This window comes from Macrosteles quadrilineatus, unplaced genomic scaffold (assembly GCF_028750875.1).
Source record: "Macrosteles quadrilineatus isolate MER2022 unplaced genomic scaffold, UCM_ALF_1.0 Scaffold_2__2_contigs__length_208266976, whole genome shotgun sequence".
In the NCBI taxonomy this organism is placed as follows: Eukaryota; Metazoa; Arthropoda; class Insecta; order Hemiptera; family Cicadellidae; genus Macrosteles; species Macrosteles quadrilineatus.
The window spans coordinates 59,471,070-59,494,447 of record NW_026542595.1 but is presented as its reverse complement, the minus strand read 5'-3'; the positions used below and the strand labels follow the sequence as shown (position 1 = coordinate 59,494,447).

Below are 23,378 nucleotides of genomic sequence, written 5' to 3'. Positions count from 1 at the left end.
TTTTCTCCCTGCTTACTGAAGGAGTCACTCGGACTGGGAAGGATTGGTTCCTTGTTGCATCCTGTTAGTAAACCCTCAACAAGGTGGCGCCCTCAAATGAATTAATTATAAAATATCGCCCGAGTGTCTGCTTGGCCCAAATTCAGGACTTACCCCGACCCAAACAGAGCTAGTCAAAACTTTGCTGGTGGCATATATTTTTCAGTCAAATGAGACTGTTGCACCATCCAGACCGTATGTCCTTTGTCGAGCAAGGGTTGCAACAATACGCTACCTTGGTTTGACAAGGTTCTAACTGTTCCAACCGTAGTTGTTGGGAAAATGAGTTTAAAGTTTTGATGTCCTTTATTTTTTCCCATTATAAATAAATCTTGTCCGTTTTTCTATAACTACTTAATATTGTTGGATATTAATGTTTAGGGTTGTTTTCATGAATTCCTTGCCCCCTAATTTTATATGAATTATGTCATAATGCAGTTAGAATCTTGTCATTACAAAATAAGACAAAATGTGAGTGACAAGGGTGTAAGTGAAGATACAACTTTTTCAAACTAATATGGTCAACTTTTTATTAAAACACAAAAGTGACAAAGTTGTATGTGTAAAACTTAAAATTAATAATATTTTAATTACATATTATTTCAAAAGTGAAATACAAAATCTTATAAAACTTTTAGGTAGGTTTGTACAAGACATGAGTTCAGACTAAGAAATGCATGTTTTTTGTAACATTAATTACCTAAATATTCTGTCATGGTTTTCCAGCAAAGTTAATTAATTACTTGACAACAATAAGAATGACAAAGAACCACACTACAGCTACTTGTGAAACCCAATAAGTCAGTGGCAAAACCTTAATAAATTAAAGAGAAGTGGAAAAACTTATAAATGTTTATAAGAAAAACAAACAAGCAGACTTTGTTCAGAATTTCCATTAAATGTTCCCACACTTAAATGCTGAAATCTTGTTTCACTAAAACTGACTGAGGTTTTAACTTCAGATACTAAGCAGAGCTGAGTAGTACTGTCGGTCCTGTAGAGGCATGAATGGGTAGGCAGCCTTTATATCCTTTTTCTTCAATTGTGATATTTCTGTAGGCTACATTGTTTCTGTATTTTTGGTTTTACCATCAAAGGGCTCTCGTTGATGCTTGATGGTGTTTGTTTTTTACATTTTCTTTAAGGCGGCTCAATAAACTTGATGGACTTACAGTTTTGTGGTTCAAATGGGTCATGTGATGTTTTGAAGTATATAGTATGCAGAGTTCTTGTGAACTTCAGACTCGCAACATTCGTATAGGGCACTACCTTGTAATTGAAGAGCTTAGCAGTATCTGCAAAGTTTTTGAAGTCTGTAGGCTTCATCTGAATTATTATAGCCGTAGATTTATTACTATCTGGTAAAATGATGTGACATTCAAATTTACTACCTTTGCGTGTAAATAAGGATTGACCACGTAAAACTAGATGACTCACAAACTTCAAATGATTTGATCCCAAACTGTGAAGTACTGGCGAAATGACAGACTTCCAAAGGGTAAGTGACTCATCAATGGATATGTCTTGTTGCAAGTCATAAGAAGATATGAACCTGTCATTTAGATGCTCCATAACTGTAAAAATCTTAAATAGTTTCTTTGGGCCTTTGAACTGTGACTGTTTAGATGAGGCACTAAAATGTAGATATTTATTGATAATTTCAAAACTATTTATAGGCATGGTGCTGGGGGAAATAGCAGACTCAAGTAACGGGTTTTTAGTATAATAGGAGCGTATTGATGGTTTTTGATCAATTCCCATTAGCATTACTAAGGCTAAATAAACATTAAGTTTCTTCTTTATCAACTGGCTGCCAATTCCAGTCTCGAGATCTGGTAGCAAATATCATACCTTGCTTAGCTTGTTGCTGCTCAGCGTAAGCATTTGTGTTTGTCACAATTTCATCCATTGATTTTACATCAAAATAATGCCTTAAAATACCTAAAGGACTATCAACTGGTAATAATTACAAACTGTACAAACAGTAGGTGGAACTAAACTAGCTTCACTTGGAGCTAACTTCATTTGGACTTTTTCTGCATATACCCTGGTGGTGGAGATAATGCACCTCTCTGCTTGAGTAATGTGACATTTTTGTCGGGAATGACTTGATATGTTATTCTATTTTCAAACAGACATCACCAGGGACTGTATTAACATCAGGAGCTTTTCCTCGCAAATCTAATGGAAGCTTGTTTTCCAACAGCAATTTACACAGTCTACGAATTCTTTCAGAAGTGACTCCAAATATGTTACAAAAAGCTTCTTTACATAACTCCAATAAAGTATCCGGAACCTTAACATGGTAGTAGGTATTAATATACGGTAGAACACATGCCTCCGCACTCCGCGTAATTAGTAATTACAATGAGTAATTACAATTAGTTTTTTTTTGTAATGAGTGTTTACAATTCGTTTTTTTTCATGAGTAATTACAATTAGTTCTTTTGTAATGAGTAATTTCAAGTAGTTTTTTTTTAATGAGTTATTACAATTTTGTATAAGTAATTGCAATTAGTTTTTTTTCGACAATGTGTAATTACCAATTAATACACAAGTTGTAGGTGGCAGTTGGTACTCCTCCCCCTTCCTTAATTTTATAAGTGTAATTATTCTTTTCATCTTAATGAGAAATCATCGTGATGTTGCTTCCCACACACTAATCCCATGTCTAGACACCATCAATCTGTTGACACAGGGGGAAGGAACTAACTGGCGGAGGATATTCCTCCCCTTCCCTGTGTGTGTGTGTGTCGTAACACTGCCGCTTGGAGCGCTGGTGTAGGGGAGTGGCTACAGTGCTTCCACACTACAAGCATACACAGAAAACACGTTCTCCGATGAAAAACTCATCGCTGCCGCTGATGAAGCAGTGGAAAGATTCAACGCCGAATTGGAGACTGCTATGACCGCGGCGACTCAGCAGACGCATGGTGAGCGTAATTCATCCATCACGGATGAAGAGGTAATCGCCAGTGCTGATGTCATCGATGAGAGGATTGGCTATGAATTGGATTTGGAGGATAATAACGTCGAGCAGGAGGAGGAGGAAGACCAACAGTACATCTTCAATGTGCTGTCAATGGAAGAGCAACAGAACTGAATGAGGAATGGTTAGCTCAACCTAGGAATGACGAGGAGAAGGCTAGGTTTATGTAAAAATTTATGCATTTAGAGTCAAAGTTGGGAAAACTCGATTTTTTTTCCATAAACCCCAGTTTTCATGGTCCGATCGTGCTGGTTCGTGAACTCGTTCGAATAAATGTAGGTTTAACGTTCATACTTTTGCTCGAATTTTTTTCGAGCCCCCCCCCAATTTTTTTCTACATTTTTTCAAATATCAATCCCAGACCACTTCCAAACATTGTTGGGTAGTAAGTACTTCATTTTGACAAGGTAGTCATTTCCGGCCGCCATCTTGGATCCGCCATATTGGATGCAATTTTTTTTTTTCAAATGTAAAGGTGGGGTTGTGACCCATTATTTCGAACTAAGTTTTTACCCTGATTACAATGCCGCAAACCGTTTTAAAAAATCTTGATTCATTCTAAAGTTATGAGGGCTTTTTAAAACTTTATTTTTAGCCCATTTTAACATTATGCATTTACAAACTAAGACCATAATCTCAAAATAGTGCTAGATAAAGATAAGTATACACTACCAGTAATTGTCGACCTATTTTCACTTGGTTATGACTGATGTATTTTTTTCGGCCGCCATCTTGGATCCACCATTTTGAAATGTGATAAATTATTTTAAATATGAAGGGGGTGTTGTGACCCATCATTTTGAACTACTTTTTTAAGCTAAACTCAATGCCGCAATCTATTTTTTGTTATCAAGTTTTATTTATGAAATATTGAATCTTTTTTGTTAAAAATGTCAATATTTCAAAATCAAAAAATGAAAATGAAAAACGGATCACGGAATTAAGTTTAGCTTAAAAAAGTAGTTCGAAATGATGGGTCACAATACCCCCTTCATATTTAAAATAATTTATCACATTTCAAAATGGCGGATCCAAGATGGCGGCCGAAAAAATACATCAGTCATAACCAAGTGAAAATAGGTCGACAATTACTGGTAGAGTATACTTATCTTTATCTAGCACTATTTTGAGATTATGGTCTTAGTTTGTAAATGCATAATGTTAAAATGGGCTAAAAATAAAGTTTTAAAAAGCCCTCATAACTTTAGAATGAATCAAGATTTTTTAAAACGGTTTGTGGCATTGTAATCAGGGTAAAAATTTAGTTCGAAATGATGGGTCACAACCCCACCTTTACTTTGGGAAAAAAATTTGCATCCAATATGGCGGATGCAAGATGGCGGCCGGAAATGACTACCTTTTAAAAATGAAGTACTTACTACCCAACAATGTTTGGAAGTGGTCTGGGATTGATATTTGAAAAAATGTAGAAAAAAGTTGGGGGGGGACAATTAAAACTCACCCTGTATGTATATATATATATATATAAATATTAGTATCCCACATTCGGATCTCCATTGCTTGGTATTGCTTTGTTACATCATTTGACCAATTCGGTCTCTAACCTCGAAATTGCTTTAATAGAGTCTTCTGATCTCCGGCATTAGGTTAGGAACTCTGGATATAGAATTGATTTCATTATATACACTGTATATATAGTACAGGTAAAATTACACTAAAAAACGTCCATATGTTATTTATAAACAAAAGGAAATGAGTTTGATCTAATGTCAACAGATAGCGCCGCCTTCCAAACTTTAGCCCTTAAGTGTACTTAAGTGGTACTTTTTCTTAATATTCTGAGACGTATTTGCACATATACGTGAAAATACCTTTAATTTGACACCTCAAACGTTAAAATCCGTCAAACCGTTATCGAGTTATGACTGTGAAAAGAAACCCGCTTGCGTATTAATATATAGATTCGTTGACGAATCTAATCAAAATGTTGTCTTTATAATTAGAATTTGTATAAAATACACTATGACAATTAGTTGATCGTATATGGTTGCTTATGTAATCTTCAATCGACCCTTTCATATAAAGTGGTTTGCACAACTATTTAGAGGACTGTTGTAAACCGGTATACCGTTTGTTCCGATCCTGAATAAACATTTTATTCGGGACATTTTATTATTCTGTGTGCTTAAACATTTTATTCTGTGCTCTATCACGCACAGGTCATTGTGACCCATGTGATATTTTTATTTTTATATGTATTGCTGCGAAATTAGAGTAGTGGTGGCAGCGATTACTCCTGTAGACCCTTGGACTTTTCTCGCGACCGGTACGGGCGGGATAGTTCGGACATTATCGTCTCAAGAGACTGATTTTTTATCTGTGTCGACCAGCTCGTTTGAAGATAGAAGATAGAAGAAAGAAGCGAGAAGATAGAAGATGTTCGCCGCTACATCCTAGTTGGAATTTACCAACAGCGAGACGAGGCAGGGGTCCAATGATCATGGGGCGTTTTGGCAACATCGTCACCATCCAACATCGTCACCATCCTGGTCGCCGTTGCCGTGGTCACTAAGTAAGAACTTTGGTGAGCTTGAATGATTTTTTATAAGTGATAAGAATTGTAGGAAATGCTTTCTGTAGAATAATAATTGTGTGTTTGTTTCGTATAAGCAAGGCGTATTACTGTTAGATTAAGGTTAAAGGGCATATGTATAAAATTTGAATCTTATATTACTGTACTTATAAAGCAAGATGTCTAGTGAAGTAGTAGGAACTGACACATATAGGCAGGAAATGGAGGCAGGAAATTCTCCTGACGGCACAGAGGATGAGGCACACGACGAGGTGCCGAACAGTCTTGCCAGAAGTGGAGGGCATGGAGTTCCAAACACTCCATCAGACCTGATTGTTCAGGGACAGGATAGCAGTGATGAGAGTGCCGAGGTAAGGTAAGGAGCGAAGCTGGGGACAATCGAGAAGAAGATACCGAGGACAGTGATGGGGAGTCAGATACAAGCAGTATACGTGAGTTGAGGGCTGTTGTTGCGGAATTGTTGGAATTGTTGGCTGCACAACTTTTACCTAGAGGAAAGAGATGTCATAAAAATATTACTACACGGGATATATAATAATGTTTGAACAAAAGTAAGATATTAATGAAAGCCTGAGTATCTAGGATAATTATTGTTATGCTTTACGAATGGTGTAATAAAAATGGAGATACAAATTTTTAAATTACATTAAGTAGATGCAGTTAAATCTTTTTGAATTGAGTTATAAAGAGTCTAGGTAGATGAGTACAACACACAATGTAGATAGGGTACAGATAAAAGACGAAACGCGCGAAGTCAGCTCTACAAGGCGTTGACCTTGCCAGCGAGCGGCTTTAGTACACACAAACTGATGATTCCAGTGTTAGGGTCAACTATGATTATAGAATCGAGTTATTTGTCATAATAATTCTGTGTTTTTGTACCATGTTACTGCTTGTAGTGTTTTTATGTTATAGAAAGAGGCGACATGGCCAGACACCACTGATACACTGAGACACCACTGACTCAGCGGCGAGCTGTCTCGGAGCCATACCAAATTGTTATCTCTGGGGCTCTTTAAGAAATGATACAAACCAGTAGCCGCTGATAACTCAGTTGTAAAGTGAAAGAACACTTACTCAGTGATCTGTGCCAGACTGTTTGCAAGTAAAAATAAATTCTAACCGCTTAACATGTGTTAGATTAACTTAACATAACTTGCACATCACATTGTTTTTATATGTATATTTAGGTAAATTAAGTTATTGTGTTTTGCTAAACCTATGCTTAAATTAAACTAAAGAATATCATCAATAACTAAATTGTACGTTGATTTTTGTTTCCTAAAATCTGTTGTATATATGTAACTATATTTAATCATCAAATGCTAATACAAAATAATCTTATTTTATCTTAACATAGCTTTCAGTTCACATTTACTTTATTTGATACATTTATTATTTTGTGTTTTGCCACACCACTGATTAAATTAAACCAAGGAAAATATCATAAAACTAAGCAGTAGACAGTATTCTTTTGTTTCTAAAATCAATGAAATATCTGTTACTATGTTTACTTAATGGTAAGTGTGAAAATGTAAAGGCAATGGACGATGGAACTGATTAAAAGAACGAGTTTGTATATTAAGTTGTTTGTTGATATTTTTGTAGAGTATAATCAGAGATACAATGAAACATATACTGTATTTGCTATTACATTTTTTAGTCCTTGATGCTTTGATAATCATATTAGTTTTGTCTGCTGTCTTTAATGCTAAATTATTTGTTTAAATTTGTTATAGTATCTATAGATATAGTTTCTTTAATATTTCAAAAAACTGTATTGATAAGGCACAGCAATATTTTCTAAAAAATGTTCATTTAAATTAAATAATTATAATTTTTGCAACTTCAAAATTGAAATTTAAAATGACAATAATAAATTAAAAGATATGTAGGATGAAGGTAAATCATGTATGTCAATGTTTTATTCGAAGATTTGGTAAGTTTTAAGTATATTCAATAAATAGTTTGTAAGCTATTCGTGTTGATTTATTCGATTGAACCTCTTCCTTTAACTTGACGGGTTTCAACCGAGGGGGTTATCCAATCAATTGAATTGGAACGCCAATGTAGTCCTTCACAAAATGATCTGTCGGGAGTATGATTAGTGGAAGCGCTTTGTCAAAGTGGATCAGGGTGTCTAAAGTTCGACGTTGTTGTATCTAAAACGTTTCCACCAAGGTACATCGGCAGGGGGGAGCCACCCCCACCACGGAGGCTTCTCCTATCAGTTGAATCGGGAATCCGATTGAATCATATCCACTTTAAGATAAATCGGAAGTACGATTGGTAGACCCCCTCTACCAGGGGGATTGGGTCTGTCTACGAGGATGAGGTGGATATGAGACCGAGGGAGTTGAAGACATCGTTGGACAAGTGCTACATCATCGTTGCCCAGATGATGGGGAAAGGCTCATATAAGAGGTATGTGCCGGTGGACGTGATGATAAGAAGAACATTGGAAGTAGAAGGCGGGAAGATTATACGGATCCAGCGATCCGACGAGGACGGGCCAGGTATCAATAGCCAGGTATTGGATGCAGTTATCACACCGCATACCATACTCTACAACGCCTGCTCCACGCTGCTACTCTTCGAGGACCTGTTCCCCGACAATCCGCAAGTAAATTTAACAATCGATGAAGATTTGACAAGATCGGTGATTGAACAAATGGACCGTGTGTTTGAAGCGATTCCTGCTAGCGACCACGCCTTCCCGAAGAAATTGTGCCAGATGTGCTGATTTCCCGATTTCCCTAAGAGCGGTCGTGGCATGCGGCAGTGAGTTTTGTTTCGGATGCATTCCGAAATGGAGGAGGATGACAGGTACCTGCTGCCTCATATGTCAGAGGCCATTGTAAACATGTTTTGTAATTTGCATATATGGTCTCTTTATTTTGTACATATCACATTAACGTATGTTAGATTTAATTTCTAATTTTTATTCATGCGGCTGTTGGGAGTAGTGAAATATTAGATAACTCACATTGTAGAATTTAAAACTCTGTATATATTATTCTTGTAAATATATCGTTTATATTTTTAATACTTTTCTAATATGTCTGAGAAATTTAATTTCTTCTATTTATTAATAAAGTGTTTGAGGGTGGTGATTTTAATGTCGGTCTTGGTACTTTTTAAATCTATATATAAAACCAAAAGTACCCATGAACTTTTGAGAAAAAAAAAGTAACACCCCCATAAATCATATACTTAAAATGTTCGTCATGACGAGAAATCTTGTAAAGGGAACCTTTCATACGAGTATACCTAATTATTTGTTTGTTATTCTTTCAATTTATTGCCTTATTAAAATCAGGTGTGATTATTTGTTTCTTTTACTGTATTTTTTTTATTTCAGGTTAACTTAACCAATCAATAGTTTTATAAATACACTTATGATGTCAAACGGGGTGAAGCCCGTGGGTAACAGCTAGTTTGTTTAATATTATATCCGTTTGTGGCTTGTAATGTTATTGGCATATTGGTAATTGCAAAGATTTATATATTGTTATCATTTTGTAAACTGGCTCATGTTGTAAATAAATAGATTAAATAAAAAATGAAAAAATATAAAAAAACACGAGACTATTCGAGTGGGTGTCAAATCGACACTTACTTGAATAGTCTCGTGTTTTTTTTTTTTAAATACCCTGTTTTGTATCGGGAAGCCGATTGACCGTGATCGTTGTGGTTGTTTTGCCTAAATGTACTACGAATAACATAGTTGATGTTTATATTAAACCTTAATCCAATAAATAATTTACAAACAACCTGCGTTGTTTTACTCGATTGAACCTTTTTCCAGACAAATTACAGGTTACAAAAAAACAGGAGAATAACCGAGTGAGTGTCGATTCAACAACTGCTCAGATGGGTTTGTGTTTAATTATACTGTGTATTTGATTCCATTAGTAGAGAGTAAATGTCTGTTCTGGAACTTGTTTTTTGGAAAAACACTGTCTCTTCTGGAACCGAGCTTTTTGTTTCAAAAGGCGAGTGCTGGTTGAAGCTGGGAGGCAAGAGCTCCGCTGATGAGGTTTAAGTAGTGTAGTGTTGTACAATCTTTTTACACTAACACAAACTAGAGATTGTATCCTACATACCAAATTCAAACTTGATAGCTCAAATAATAATAAAGGTATTAAGAATTGGTTGAATGTTAATAGTTAAGCCCAAGTTTTATATTTATGATTCTTTCAAATATCTTTACACTTGTATCAACTGCATTTTATTCCTAACCTATATCATATGAATCTGTTGGTAAATAACTACAGTATATGTAAAGTGAATTAAAAACATTCACACAATTGCATGCAAAACACGCAGGTCTGTCCACGAATTGGATTGTTTTTGCATTAAATCAAATTAGAGACTGCTTTTGACCTACATATTAAATTTTTAGTCGATAGCTCAAAAAGTAATTGAGATATTATCCATTTGTGTAGAAAATTTCGTGTTCTGGAACACGAAATTCTAAGCAAAAACACTTACTCTCAAGGAACCGAGCATCAGCCATACTGGTGAGGCTCAAGTAGTGTTGCATTGCAGTATTTATTTCACATTAACACAAACTAGAGACTGCTTCCGTCCTAAATTCCGAATTATAACTAGACACCCAGGTTAAACATTATATAGCCAGTCCAGCAAAACTGGTTGTCGCAATATAATGTTCTCTCCCTTTTAGCAAACGGGGAAAGTGAATTTCAAGTTATTTTTTTTTTAAACATTTAATTTTTGCAATATTTACAGCCAGATTTATGAAAAATAAATAAAGGAACTGAACAAATTTGACATGTTTCTATTGGAACTTTAAATCTTGGATACATATGGTTACCATTATGCCTTAAGTAAGAAGGAAGATTGGCCATTTCTCCACAGTCTAAACACAACCTATTACAGTCTCCAAAAGACTCATAGTAGTTTAGAGTTATGTAACCACAATTTTCTCGATGATAATTTAAAATGTCCTGCCTTAGTGATGATGGAAAGTTTGTAATTTCTTTTACATAAGGTAAAAGGAAGACATTTATACAAATCTTTCTAATAGAAAGCTCGTATAAGGACAACATGATACAGCGAAGGCTAGCTATAGAGTGACACTTCAATATCTAAATCCGTTTTCAAATACGAAGATAAGTGATTATTATGAGAATGGTACCAAGGTTGCACGTGGTACTTTTGTTAACAGTTCATCATGCAATCAAGTTTGGAAAAAAAATTTGGGAAAAAAAGAAATTTGGAAAAACACTGTCTCTTCTGGAACCGAGTTTTTTTGTTTCAAAAGGCGAGTGCTGGTTGAAGCTGGGAGGCAAGAGCTCCGCTGACGAGGTTTGAGTAGTGTAGCGTCGCGGCCAGCTGGTGTCATCTACTGCATTTTATTCCTAACCTATAATATATGAATCCGTCGGTAAATAGCAACATGTGAAGCAAATTTAAAACATTTACACAATTGCATGCAACACACGCAGGTCTATCCACAAATCAGATTGTTTTTGCATTCGAAATAGAGACTGCCATCAACCTACATACCAAATTGCAACTCGATAGCTAAAATAATAATTGACATATTATGCATTAGTGTTTAAAATTTCGTGTTCTAGAACATGCAATTCTAAGCAAAAACACTGACTATCATAAGGTGTCATATAATGTGCTATGGAACCGAGCTTCAGCCTCTCTGGTGAGGTTTAAGTAGTGTTGCATTGCAGTTGGTCCTAATTTTTCATATTAACACAAACTAGAGACTGTTTCCATCCTACATACCAAATTTTAACTCTATAGCTCAAACAGTTATTGCGTTATTAGGTATCCGGTGAAGGTAAATAGTTAAGCCCAAGTTGTACATTTATGATTTTTTTTTTTTTTTTTTGCATGTGAGTAAACTGTATTTTATGTCCTAAACATATGTACAAAATTTCATATAAATCGGTTAGTAAATAAGCAAACGCAAGGCAACTTTTAAAAATTCACATGGCCGTGTGCAGTGTGCAAGCTTATTGACCATTCTGAATTTTGTTCGCATTAACACAAACTAGAGACTACCACCGTCCTACGTACCAAGTTTCAACTTGATAGTCTAAATAATAACAGAGATATTTAGCATCGGGCAAAGGTCAATAGTTAAGTCCAGCCTAAGCACGTCCCAGAGGAATAATAGTTATATCATTATATAGCCCATATATAAAAACCTTCTTTTTGGAATTTCTTGAAAATTTTCTTATTTTTGCTCTATCTCTTACCGTTTCCAAGATACAAGTGATTAAAGAATTTATTGGGAAAAACAAAATTAATTTTAAGTATAAGTTCTAAAATTTTATGTTTTAAAAATATTCAAGTTTTAAAAATGATTCTAAACCTTATAATGAGAGTCCTATATATCAAATTTTAACTTGATAGTTTAAATAATATTTAAGATATTAATTATCGGGTGGAGGTGAATAGTTAAGCCCAAAACCTTACATTTATAATTATTTTAAAAATCCCTACATGTGGGTCAACTGTGTTTTATGTCCTTAACATATGTACAAAATTTCATATAAATCGGTTAGTAAATAAGCAAACGCAAGGCAACTTTTAAAAATTCACATGACCGTGTGCTGTGTGCAAGCTTATCAATCATTCCGAATTTTGTTTGCATTACCATAAACTAGAGACTACCACCGTCCTACATACCAAGTTTCAACTTGATAGTTTAAATAATAACAGAGATATTTAGCATCGGGCAAAGGTCAATAGTTAAGTCCAGACTAAGCACGTCCCAGAGGAATAATAGTTATATCATTATATAGCCCATATATGAAAACCTTATTTATGGAATTTCTTGAAAATTTTCTTATTTTTGCTCTATCTCTTACCGTTTCTAAGATACAAGTGATTAAAGAATTTATTGAGAAAAACAAAATTAAATTTAAGTATAAGTTTCAAAAAAGATAAAGTTTCAAAAATATTTAAGTTTCAAAATGATTTTAATTCTTAAATTGTGTTTTACTCACCAAGTTAGTGGAAGGAGATGCTCACTGAAGCTAGCACAAAACCACAACTTGATTGAACAGAGACATCAAGTAATATACCCAAATCTATCATGATTCTGGCTGACGCAAATGAGTGATAATCACGAGCATGTTGTAAAGGACGCACGTGGTGTTAACAGTCCACTATGCAACAAAATTTTCCACAGAATAACAGAAGTTGGCAAATGCACAAATGAGTGATTGGTAATCAAACATGGTGACCCGGAGGTCAGCGCGCCGCTGATAGCTAAAGATTCCTACAGCATTCTGTTGCCCTGATACCCAAAACAGTAAAAAAATCTGTTAACTTCGATATATCGGTATTTAGTTTAATTCGATATATCGATATTAATTTTGAAAATCGATTTATACAGTTCGATATTATTGTAACTATATTCCTACTACATTCTGCCAGCCGGATAAATGTTTCAGAATTTTTCTAAATCTTTTCTTCAATATTTTTGTTTAAAAATTTTTTCATTTGTTTGAGTTTTGTTTCAAATGTGTCCTTCTATATCATAGTACCTTAATACTTTTCCCAAATTATTTTTGTTCATTTTCTGCGTATTTAACTATATTACTTCAGTGACCATGCTGATGCAACTTGTACTCTGCCCACATCAGATTTTCTGATGCAACTTGCACTCTACCCACATTAGCCTTTTGTTGATGTAATTTTTACTCTGATCACATAAGCAATCATTTATTGACGCACGAGTGTTAATATAAATAGTGGCTAAAATGATGGTAGATTCAGCTTGAACACTCAGTTGCTCCAGTTCATCAACCCTCACTGCGCTTTCAAGCTCCAAACCATGTAAGTTTATAAAGACTTATTGTTAAACTAAAATACTTTAAAATATTTTTTACTTAAAACTTAAATGTTGGTTTAATTATTTTATAACTTAAAGTCAAAATAACATTTGGAAAGTTAGTTAAATACTTATACTTTTAATTAAACTTCTTTTTTTAATTTTATTCTGCAAGTGTTTGCTAGTTGTTTGATATTAATTAATGTTTGATTGCTTATTGAAAAATAATTCTTAAACTAACTTTGCAAGAGTACAATATTGACTTGTTAGGTTAGCTAAGTTGTTTACTAAATGTTTTGGTGTAGGCTGGTTATACAGTAAATTCTTTTAAATTATTTAATGAATATTTCTAAAATGCTAATAGATGTTTTTACTATGAAATAACATTTGTTTCATTATTTTTGTAACTTAGTAAACACAGAGTTTAAATATTAGATATTAAATATGTGAATCATGATTAGCTTTGTTATTTTCTTAGTTAGTAATAAACTGATATTTTTAAATGTAAAGTAAATGGTGGTCTAATAATATTGGTTGATTCCAGTTTAAACATCTTGCTGCTTAGCTCCAGCCCAGTAAACCTATATATCCTACACCGTCTTGTTGCTCAGCTCTAGCTCACTACATCCATACGCTCTACACCATAAAACTTGAAGTAAGTTTGTAATGTTTTAGTAAATATTTTTACGTAAACTTAATTTTTGTTTGTTAACTATTCCATTATGTTTCTGTTTTTCATCACACACATTTTAACACTTATATTGTTTTAATATCAAATCTATAGTGTTATTAAAATTATATGGCTATTGGATTTTAACAATTTTTTTTTATTTAACTCTTATATTGTGTTATAAACTGTTACCCTGATAAAATACAATAGTTGCCAGCTTTTGTTTTACAATTGACTACCATGTAACTAATGACATAACTAGAGGGCCAAAATATATGATTAACAATAATTTTTGTATCTCACCATCCCTGCAACATAAATATATATTTTATTATTGCTGCATTTAAAATTCAATACTTGAGCTTAATTTATTTCAGCTTAATAAAGGTCTGAACCACCTAAGTTGGTTTGAATATAAACTAAACTATTACATATATTACTGATTATAGCTTTCTAATTTACTGTTATCGTTTCAAGAATCTGCGTGTGTAAATTTGCTCAACCTCCAGCCTTACCCTTTAACTACTTTCATCTTCCAGACTTCTAGCTAAACCCTCAATTAATCAGGCATGTGCATAGTTAAATTATTAAAAATGCAGTTTAAAATGCCATTAACTATTAATAGGTTTAAACGTGTCAATGTTTACAATTTTATCTTATTCTTTATTTCAGAATGAATTCAATTGGATTTCTAAAGCTGTCAGACCTTAAAACTTTAATGTTGGTTTCATTATTTTATAACTTAAAGTCAAAATAACATTTGAAAACTTTGCAAGAGTACAATATTGACTTGTTATGTTAGCTAAGTTGTTTACTAAACATTTTAGTGTAGGCTAGTTGTACAGTACATTTTTTTAAAATTATTAAATGAATATTTAATAGATGTTTTTACTATGCAATAACATTTGTTTCATTATTTTTGTAACTTAGTAAACACAGAGTTTAAATATGTGAAACATAATTAGCTTCTTTGTTTTCTTAGTTAGTAATAAACTGATATTTTTAAATGTAAAGTAAATGGTGGTCTAATAATATTGATTGATTCCAGTTTGAACATCTTGCTGCTTAGCTCCAGCCCAGTAAACCTATATATCCTACACCGTAAAACTTTAAGTAAGTTTGTAATGTTTAAGTAATTATTTTTACGTAAACTTAATTTTTGTTTGGTAACTATTCCATTATGTTTTTGTTTTTCATCACACACATTTTAACACTCATATTGTGTAATATCAAATCTATAATTTCATTAAAATTATATGGCTATTGGATTTTAACACATATTTTTTTTATTTAGCTCTTATATTGTGTTATAAACTGTTACCCTGATAAAATACAACAATTGCCACCTTTTGTTTTACAATTGTATACCATGAAACTAATAATATAACTAGAGAGCCAAAATATCTTAATAACAATAATTTTTGTATCTCACCATTCCTGTAACATAAATATATATTTTATTATTGCTGCATTTAAAATTCAATACTTGAGCTTAATTTATTTTAACTTAATAAAGGTTTCAACCACCTAATTTGGTTTGAATATAAACTAAACTATTATATATTACTGATTACAGCTTATTAATTTACTGTTATGGTTTCAGGAATCTGCGTGTGTGAATTAGCTCAACCTCCAGCCTTACCCTTTAACTACTTTCATCTTCCAGACTTCTAGCTAAACTCTCAATTAATCAGGTATGTGCATAGTTAAATTATTAAAAATTCAGTTTAAAATACCATAAACTATTAATAGGTTTAAACATGCCAACGTTTACAATTGTATCTTATTCTTAATTTCAGAATGAATTCAATTGGATTTCTAAAGCTGTCCGAGCACGCTTTCGTCCCGTATAGACACACAAACAAAGCAGCAGGCTTAGACCAAAGATCACCAATTAGGGTTACTATTCCTGCAAATGGGAGAGCTTGTGTGTTGTTAGATCTAGCAGTTACTCTGCCTGCCAATTGTTATGGCAGAATTGCACCGAGATCTGGTCTCGCGTTAAAAAAATGTATTGATGTGGCAGGCGGAGTGATTGATGCGGATTTCGCTGGTAACATAGGGGTTATACTGTGCAGCCATTCAGATGAGGACTATATGGTAGAGAGGGGAGACAGAATTGCACAATTAATTTGCGAAAAGATTTGCTATCCGCAGGTGTATGAACTAGTTTGTATGGAGGAAACAGAAAGGGGTGCAGGAGGTTTTGGTTCTACAGGGCGATAGATTGCAATCTGTAATGTATCAGAAGTCTAGGATGGGAAATTTAATTTTTAATTAACAATCAATTTTATTAGCAGTTTAATATAATTACTATATTCCTTGTGTAGTAATAATAACATTAGTAATTCTATTTTTTACAGTAATAGCTCTAACACGATCAAAACAAGAAGGCATAGCATCAAAATATCAAATTAAAATATTGCAGATATTTAAAAAATATAAGAACAAGTTTCATAAGCTAGTTGTAAAATAAGATTTCTGGATAGGCAGGTTTCTTGTGTTAGTAATTCAATAGATTTAGTAGCGGGTTAGTAGTGAGATTGTAAACTACATTTAACTTTAAAACCCAAAGCTCAAAATTAAATATTACTGTTTCATGAAATGCTATTGTAAGTTTAAAAATTGTAACATTTTTTTACATATTTGCAGTCATGAGTTCTCAGACACCATCTAAACAGTCAGTTGAAGAGGGCGTTGTAAAATCTGCAGTGGGCATTATCAGTTTACTACAAATAGTACAAAATCTAATTACTCTTGGATTAAATTCAGTAGAACGATGGCTGAATGTAATTCCAAAATTAAGAGACTCTGAACGATTCTATTCTCATCCTGAACTTGCTAATCTCCAATTGCTGCTAACTCAAATATCTCAACATTTACATTCAAAACTGTTTGAATTTTTCCCCAATGACCTATCTCAAGAAAAACTCCCAAGACTCTTGGCTAAGGAAATCTCATCTAAAGATCTAATTAAATGCGTCAAACCTTTGCTAAAGAAAAAAAATTCAGTAATAGGTTCTTCTCAATTGAAACAAGCAATTTTTTGAATAGTACAGTGGAAGATGCTTTGGCTGATTTTAATTGTGGTTTACCAGAGCCTGAGGTTAACATGATTGAAGGTGATGATATTGATAAACCTTCAGTTTCAAAAAGAACTCATGAGCCCAGTGTTAAGGTTTCCCTTAAGAGAAAAAGAAATCGTTCACCATCCCCATCTGAATCATCTGAAGCATCATCGGGTGATGAACATTCCGAGGCTTCTGATTCTGGATCTGAATCAGATAACTCAGACAAGTTTGATGGGTTATTTGTTGTTAAGTCCACAAAAAAATCCTCTAACATTAGGCAAACATTTCAAACCCAAAAGAAAAGATTGAGGAAGAATCTTATTACACCCGGTGAGGAGGGGCGTTGCATGGTTAAAATAGAGCTAACTGACACTAAAGATCTTAAGAAATGCCCACCAAGCAAGTTTTGGACTAAAGTATCAACAAAAGCTATTTTCTTGGCAGAGCCCAAAACACCAATTTTCAAAAAGATTAGGAATGTTTTGTATGCTGTAGGAAGGGCAATAAAAGAAACTCCTGGAGTTGATTGTGAGGAGGCTAAGATGGATAGGAAAGCTATTTAAAAAGCAATTGTTTATAGGTGTAGTACGTTATTAGATAGTTAGCTTATTACTAATAACTTATAAATAGTGGTTTTAGTTACACAATTGTAGAGGAGAAACCATTCTAAATAGTTTTATTAATCCACAGGATGGAGGTAAGCTCGGAAGGGGAGATGGAAACGGACGATGAAAGTGTTGCTCGAACACATGGACAGTTAGATTTACTTTCCTCTTAGGACCTTGGTAATGTTTAAAACATCATTTACAGGTAAACAATTTTCCAGTGTTGGTAGTTAATTGTTTCCTAATTAATCTACTCCAATCTCAAATATAACAGATTTTACCGGTCGTGTTCTGGACCTTTTAATTAATTTGTTGAATTAAGAAACGCATTCAGTGGAAACTTGAAAACATTTTATTTTAAAAATGGCGATGAGAAAAATAAGGACTTGTGTATTTTGTTAATTTCGGTGATATCAAAAATTAAAAGTATTGTTCTAAACCTTTTAAGTGACTATGGAGCTTTAAAATTCAATATAGTTAGTGAATGTACTTATATCAAACCAGTGACAGATGAAATTCAGCTAAGAACATTTAAAACCAAAAACAAGGCTGTGCTGGAAAGTTCTTCAATAAACTCAATTTTGAGAAAAATGTTTAGTAAGCTGTGTTATGAAGAACATGAATATGAAGGGAAGGGATCGGGATGGACGCTATCAACCGTTGATGGATTGCTTCTGGGATTTATCAGGTATAGACCATTGCGAGGAAGCACCTATATTCCTCTACCAAAAGAAATCGCATTAAAGAAAGCTGTCATCAACCCTAAGAACCATCGGGATTGAACTGTTTTGAATGGTCTCTCCTAGTAAAATACACTAATGATTGTAGAATAACTGCTAAAATTTTAGAACATAGACACAAATTTGACTTCACAGGAATTTCCTTTCCTACACCAATCAAATAAATAAGTAAATTTGAAAAACAAAATCCCGGAACCAGTGTTAACGTTTATGGTTTAAATCAGCAGAACATAGTCCATGTATATCCTTTAAGAATAACCAATGAAGAAAAACCTAACCATTTTGGCTTGCTTTTTATCTCAAAAAACGGAGTTAACCATTACTGTTATATTCGAGATTGGAGTAGATTAATTAGGAAACAATTAACTACCAACACTGGAAAATTGTCTACCTGTAAATGATGTTTTAAACATTACCAAGGTCCTAAGAGGAAAGTAAATCTAACTGTCCATTTAACTGACTGTTCCAAACAGACCCCAGCAAGAGTAGTAATGCCATCCAATCCTTCAGTAAATAATTAATCTGACCTGTCAAACATTTTGAAGTTCAAAAATCATCACTATTTTTTTAAACTGCTAATTGTTTGTTATGCTGATTTTGAATGTTTGCAATTAAAAACAAACAAAACAGTTTCTGATAAAACCTATGTTAATAATTTTCATGAACCAATGAGCTTTGGAGTGTATGTTGCTTATGATGATTCTCTACCTGCTTATATAGCTAGATATTTGCCTAAAGAACCATACATTTATGAGGGTTAGATGCTCCAGCAAAATTTATGCTTTACATGAAAACTCTGGCTAATTTAATTAGTGATTAAACACAATTAAATGTCCCTATGTTGCCTTTAACAAATGATGAGAAACAACGGTTTAAAAATGTTACAAACTGTGAACTGTGTGACTCTGAATTTACATTAATTAATTGTCCAGTTCATGATCACTGCCACTTTAGTGGATGATTTAGGAATGTGCTGTGTTCACAATGTAATCTTAAGAGGCAATCTCAGAATTTTTTACCAGTATTTATGAGTGGAAGTTTTATCTATGACAACCATTTTGTAATAAGAGAATTAGGATGTGATAATTATGGAGTGGGTGTAATACCTAATTCAAAGGAAAAATATGTTACATTTTCCAAATATACTCAATCAAGCATTACTTTAAGATATGTGGATACTTATCGTTTATTGGATCGATCATTAAGTGAGGTGGCTAATAACTTACCGAAAGAAAACTTTTCCCATACTAAAAAATTGTTTCATGAATCTGATTTACCTCTGGACACTCGTAAGGGGGTGTACCCATACCAGTGTATGGAAAGCTGGGAAAAACTAAATGACAAAAATTGCCAGATAAATCCTTCTTTTACAAGGGTTTGGGTGATCCAACCGGTTGATGAAAATGAATATCAGCATGCAAAAACAGTCTGGTCACATTTTAGTTGTAGGGATTTAGGAAGTTATAGGGATCTCTATCTTAAAGTAGATGTTCTACTACATTGTGATATTTTTGAGAACTTTCAATCAATTTTTCTTGAAAATTATGGATTGGATTGGGCTCATTACTTTTCTTTTCCAGGTTTAACATTTAATGCTATCCATATCCATGATTCACATAATGACCCACCACTTTTTCCTGAAAATAAACCACCACCAAATTGTTAGCAAACCAAACTGTTAACTACTCTAGAAAATAAGGAAAGATACATTACCCATTATTTAAACCTTAAACAAGCTATTCAATTAGGCTTGAAAGTAACAAAAGTCCATAGAATCTTAAAATTCAATCAAAGCCCTTGGCTTAAACCCTACATGGATTGGAATACTGCAAAAAGAACATTAGCTAAAAAACCCTTTTGAGGAAGACTTGTATAAAAAAATTAACAATGCCATGTTTGGTAAAAGTATTGAAAATATACGTAAAAGAATGTCTCTTGAACTGGTGGCATAAAAAAAACGTTTTGATAAAATAGTTTGTAAGCTTACATTTTGAATAGAACTTTTTACAGTGAATCCTTAGCTGCTGTATCTTGTTCAAAAGAAAGTATTGTCTTTAATAAACCTATTTATAAAGGGTTTACAGTGCTAGAGCTGAGTAAACTTTATATGTACGATTTTCACTATCAAATTATAAAAAGGTTTTTTAGTTAAAAAGTTAAACTCTGTATTCTGACAATGATTCACCTTTTTATTAAATTATCACTAATTATGTAGACATGAATAGCCCTGTACTAAAACAGTATTTTGATACTTCTAATTTTTGTAAGAATCATCCATGCTTTTCTGCTAGTAACAAGAAAGTGTTAGGTAAATTTAAGGATGAATGTTCTGGCAAAATAATTATTGAATATGTAGGTTTGCTTCCTGGAAAAAGCCATCAATTTTGATGATTTTAAAAAGTGTTTGTTTAATAGAGACTTGAATATTTGTAAGAAACAAACCCTGTTTTGATCAAAAGATCATAGAATTAATACTATTACTATCAATAAAATTGCAATGAATGCTAATGATGACAAAAGACATATTCTAGATGATGGTATTAACACCCTAGCTTATGGACACGATAAATTATGTCAGTGAAATATGTAAATAAACTTGTATATATGATATTAATTTCTGTTTTGAATTACCTTTATTATAATGGTATAAGTTTAACATATAACAACATATTTTTTTAAACAAGATTTATTTTATAATTTACTATTTACATAACTTTTTTGACAGTTCCAGACAGTGGAGAGTAATACACTAATCCATCACTTATAATCAAACAATATGCATCAGTATTTGCAGGAACTGCTTTTGTAGTTTCAATTTCAGGACGTGCATCAATCGTGCTACTTTTTAAAGATTCAGATTAGTTAGAACAATCACATACAAATAATGGTGAGCTCTCAATGAAGTCTTTTTTGCGTACACATGGTTGATCATCACTTCCTGCATAGAAAGAAGATTGAAACTTTGCATAGTATTCATATAACAAAGCTTTGTTTCCATTCAATGAGTCATATGGGTAGTATATTCAATTTAAATAAAACCTTATGTTATTTAAATCACAAAAATCAAAATGTGATGCATTTTTATTATTTTTATCTTTACGTTTAGTTTGGAAACCTACAATAATATATCTAGGCTTCTCAATAACTGATAGTGTCTTAACAGCCCTTGTTTGAAAAGTGGTTTGGAGAAGATCATCAATTTTCACATAAGGTATTTTCCAGATAAGTTTGGTTATTACAAATTTAAGCCAGAAGGGCCAGAAGGGCTCCCCGCTAGTTACCTGACTTAGCCAGACATTTTCCCTACTTAATTTCTACATATTAACTAACTATGATAACTTATCCCAAACATCGAATAGACGTCCTGGATTTTACGGAGAGGTTTTCTGTGTAGAAACCGGTTGTCGAAGAAGGAGGACAAGACTAGGAAAGGTGGGGATAGAGCATTGATGCAGTCGCGGCAGGCAACGAGATGAACATGCAGCCCGGCTTCGCGAACTGCACACACTATAAAAAATATAGCGTGCCGCTATGCGTCACAAATACTAGTTTAACAATACAGTATATTTATCTAAAAAAAAATTTTATGTTTATACAAAAGCTATAGCTGATTCTTGCATTCATAATTTTTCACAAAACATTTTTTTATTACAAACTGGTGGGGAACCTAGGATATAATTTTGTTAGTCCGATAAAATCCAGATTTAGCTAAATCACTTTTTTAAAATTGAACAAAGCACAACACAAAATTTCTCCACTTGAAGAACATGATGCTGATGAAAATGAAGATTGCTCTATGCGCTTATGAAGTGTTGAAATGGGTTGGTATCTTCCTTGCTGTTTTGCTGTGCATGTCAAAGGTTACCCCATTTCTAAAAAAATAGCAGAACTTTCTTTTAATATTAGGTCCATCATTTACATCCCCCATTACAGCATAATGTTCTTGAAAACACAAATTCTCAATGATGTCAGGATCCGTCTGCACATGTAATGGAAGCTTTTGATAAATAGGTTCTACATGCGGTATTTAATTAGTTATAAACTCTTTGGGTAAATATTTAACTAATTCATCTTGCATCTGGTAACCTCGTTGACTCTATTCTTTAATAGCTTCATCAGTATTCTTAACGTGGCTAGAAACCAACTTGTTTTCAATATTTAACCATTGTAATAATATATAAACGTTGATGTATGCGCAATTGGTTGAAGGATGGTTAAAACTGCAAGGCTTATATGAACCTAAATGAGTTTGTTTTTTCAACACAGATAGACTTGGGCAGCCCAAATCTTCTAGATTTGCCACTGTAACATTAAACTCTGATAGAAGTTGTGCTATGAATGATTGCTTTTCTGCACCTTTTACATATACAGTTCCTTTTATATCAACATATCTGAAAATATCCTTTATTTTTGAATATTCTTTGAACCCAGAACTCCAATATAAGCCATGAAGATGTTTTTCAACCCAATGAATATGTTTTCTTGTTTCTTTTGACAAACTATGTATACTACAAGGGGGTAAAAAAAGTTGGAGCTCATAAATTTGTTCATCTGTAGATATAATAGCCAACTCCTTAATTACAAATTTGTTCTCCTCATTTCTGAATCCCTGGAAGTCTAGTATAAACCCCATTTCCCTGCAAATAATACAAAACTGTCACTTAATTATCATTGAATCTTTTATTGAATTTGTTGTCTATATCTGTTATGCTCTTTTTGAGTTCTTCCCACTTATCCACATTCAAATAAAAACACCATCTAATTAAATTGGAGTCTGAAATTAAAACAATCATCTTGTTTTCTTACACATTTTCAAATTCAACTATCATATCATGAGTAATAATAAAACTTTTAAATAAATTCATTCTAAAATTTACCTGAGCAC

The 23,378-nt window shown here is 33.1% G+C and overlaps 1 protein-coding gene across 1 annotated transcript; it reads left to right on the top strand.

The window, feature by feature from the left end:
• The first annotated feature begins 15,877 nt into the window (after window positions 1-15,877).
• LOC128984258 (uncharacterized) lies at window positions 15,878-18,535 on the top strand. The gene is made up of 4 exons (XM_054403561.1): window positions 15,878-16,130; window positions 17,176-17,374; window positions 17,839-17,904; window positions 18,442-18,535. The coding sequence occupies exons 1-4, from the start codon at window positions 15,878-15,880 to the stop codon at window positions 18,533-18,535; spliced, it is 612 nt and encodes a 203-aa protein (XP_054259536.1).
• The last annotated feature ends 4,843 nt before the right edge of the window (window positions 18,536-23,378 follow it).